At 49.8% G+C, this 1,971-nt stretch overlaps 1 protein-coding gene across 1 annotated transcript; it reads right to left on the bottom strand.

The window, feature by feature from the left end:
- Positions 1-43: 43 nt before the first annotated feature.
- On the bottom strand, positions 44-979 carry PLEKHM3 (pleckstrin homology domain containing, family M, member 3; the record flags this gene model as incomplete). The annotated part of the gene is made up of 1 exon (XM_008942380.1): positions 44-979. A coding segment is annotated over one exon (936 nt), but the record flags the coding sequence as incomplete, so codon positions are not given.
- Between the last annotated feature and the right edge of the window lie 992 nt (positions 980-1,971).

Below are 1,971 nucleotides of genomic sequence, written 5' to 3'. Positions count from 1 at the left end.
GCTGAAGGGAAGTGGGTGTGGATGCTGCAGCTTGGCTGCTTACCTGCACACTTGAAGCTCTGCACCGTGAGCCCTCTCTCCAAAGACAGCGTGGTGAGGATGCTCAGGAAGCTGGTGGTCACAGACTGCCTCTTGCTCTTTCTAAGGTCCTTCCCAAAGGGCCTGTCTCCAGGTTTGTTCCTGAGCGTGACCTGGGGGTTCTGAGTTAAACTCCTAGTAGCATTGGCTGCCGCTCTCAGTGCCTCCATCCACTCCTGGGCCCTCTGACGAGTCTCTGCACGTAGTCGGAGGACATCTTGAGGAAAAATGACCTGAAAGCAAGAGTCACAGCCATCCTGAGTATCTGTCTGCACTGACAGGCACACATCAACATTGTAGCTCAGCAGAGGATCTTCATCAAGCCTACCCGGTTGGAATGCCATGAGATAAGACCTGTTCAAGATGAAAGTAAATGCCTTCCAGTTATTCTGGACAGTTAACCTATAAAGAGTCCCTGATTTAAGAATATTTTGGTACTCTTTAGTGTTTTCAGTCAAATTCATGGACAGGAAAAACTCGACGGGCTTCTCTAACAATCCATTGGTTTGGGAGAGGTCACTGTTCCTTTCAGGCTTCGGCACGTTCTCCAGTTTCTCCTGCTGCCTGGTGAAGGTGGGCGCAGAGGCTCGCACCGCTTCCCACAGCTTCTGCCCCCAGTCCAGAGCCTCCCAGGCAGACTCTGCCTTCAGCTGGAGCTGCGAGTTGTCGGTCAGGACAGCATCCACCACCTTGGTCTCAACACAGCCAGTGACAGTGACCCTTTGGAAGTGCAGGAGCGGGTACACGGTGGGAAGAGTCTGGTTGCCACTGCTGTCCAGGCAGTACAGGTACAGTTTGTAGGGCGAGAGCTCGGCGTAACAAGTTTGCCAGAAGCTGTCGCTGCCTCTTCTAATTTCTACGTATCCCTTCTTCAGAATATTGGGGAACATTGGCTTGTGTTCTGGAGGAAACAAAATGAGAACACTACCATTAATTCTTTTTAAATGATGGTTTCAAATTGCTACGTCATTCTGGCTTATACTGCTCTCCTACCCATACATGATCTATCTGGAGGGTATGACCACAGAAACAGCATTCACCCAACAGGTTATAACTATCAAACAAGCACAGGTTCTATGTTTGAGCCAACGAGAACACAGCACCTTTTCACCCAGAGGTACCAGAAGACCTTACAAGAAGGGGACAGGGAAACAGACAGAGAAACAATGCAGTTTTCCCAGGGTTACCCAGGAGAATAGTGACAGAGCAACAAAGCACTGCAAGTCTCACAGAACCTAGTCCAGAAGAGTACAACATTAGCACGTAATCTATTGCCAACAATAGATTTTGACAATGAGAGATGTGTACAAATTAAAACAGCACCTTCCCCTCCTGCCTCCCTCTTCCATGAAGGCTCAACTTCATGCTTTCCTAGTCCAGAAGAGTACAACATTAGCATGTAATCTATTACTTTAAAAATATTACTATTAAAAATAAAGGTAGATTTTGACAATGAGAGACGTGTACAAATTAAAACACCACATTCCCCTCCTGCCTCCCTCTTTCATGAAGGCTCAACTTCATGCTTCCACACACATCCCCAGCTACTTCCTCCTGCCCCGATGCCTGCAGCACCTCCTCCTCTGATGCTGGGCTGCTCCTCACACTTATCTCCTCACTGCTCACACCATCATGTGGTGCTTTGCCCTCTCTGAAGGAGACCCTGCTGGGAGACCCCACCTGCAGCTGCTGGGCACAGCTGTGGGACCCACTGGGACCAGACAGAACCGTGCCACTGTCAGCATCTGGGCACCCTGGGCTTACCCAGGGCACAGGGAATGGAGACCTGAGCCCCAGGGGTCCTGACCATGTTCTGGCATCAGCCACCATGAGAACATTCTGCACAGCTCTGTTTACGAGAAAGGAGCTTTGCTCATTTCTGAGAATCAGCCT

Source organism: Merops nubicus, unplaced genomic scaffold (assembly GCF_000691845.1).
Source record: "Merops nubicus isolate BGI_N331 unplaced genomic scaffold, ASM69184v1 scaffold29896, whole genome shotgun sequence".
Classification (NCBI taxonomy): domain Eukaryota; kingdom Metazoa; phylum Chordata; class Aves; order Coraciiformes; family Meropidae; genus Merops; species Merops nubicus.
This window is presented reverse-complemented; position numbering and strand designations above follow the sequence as displayed.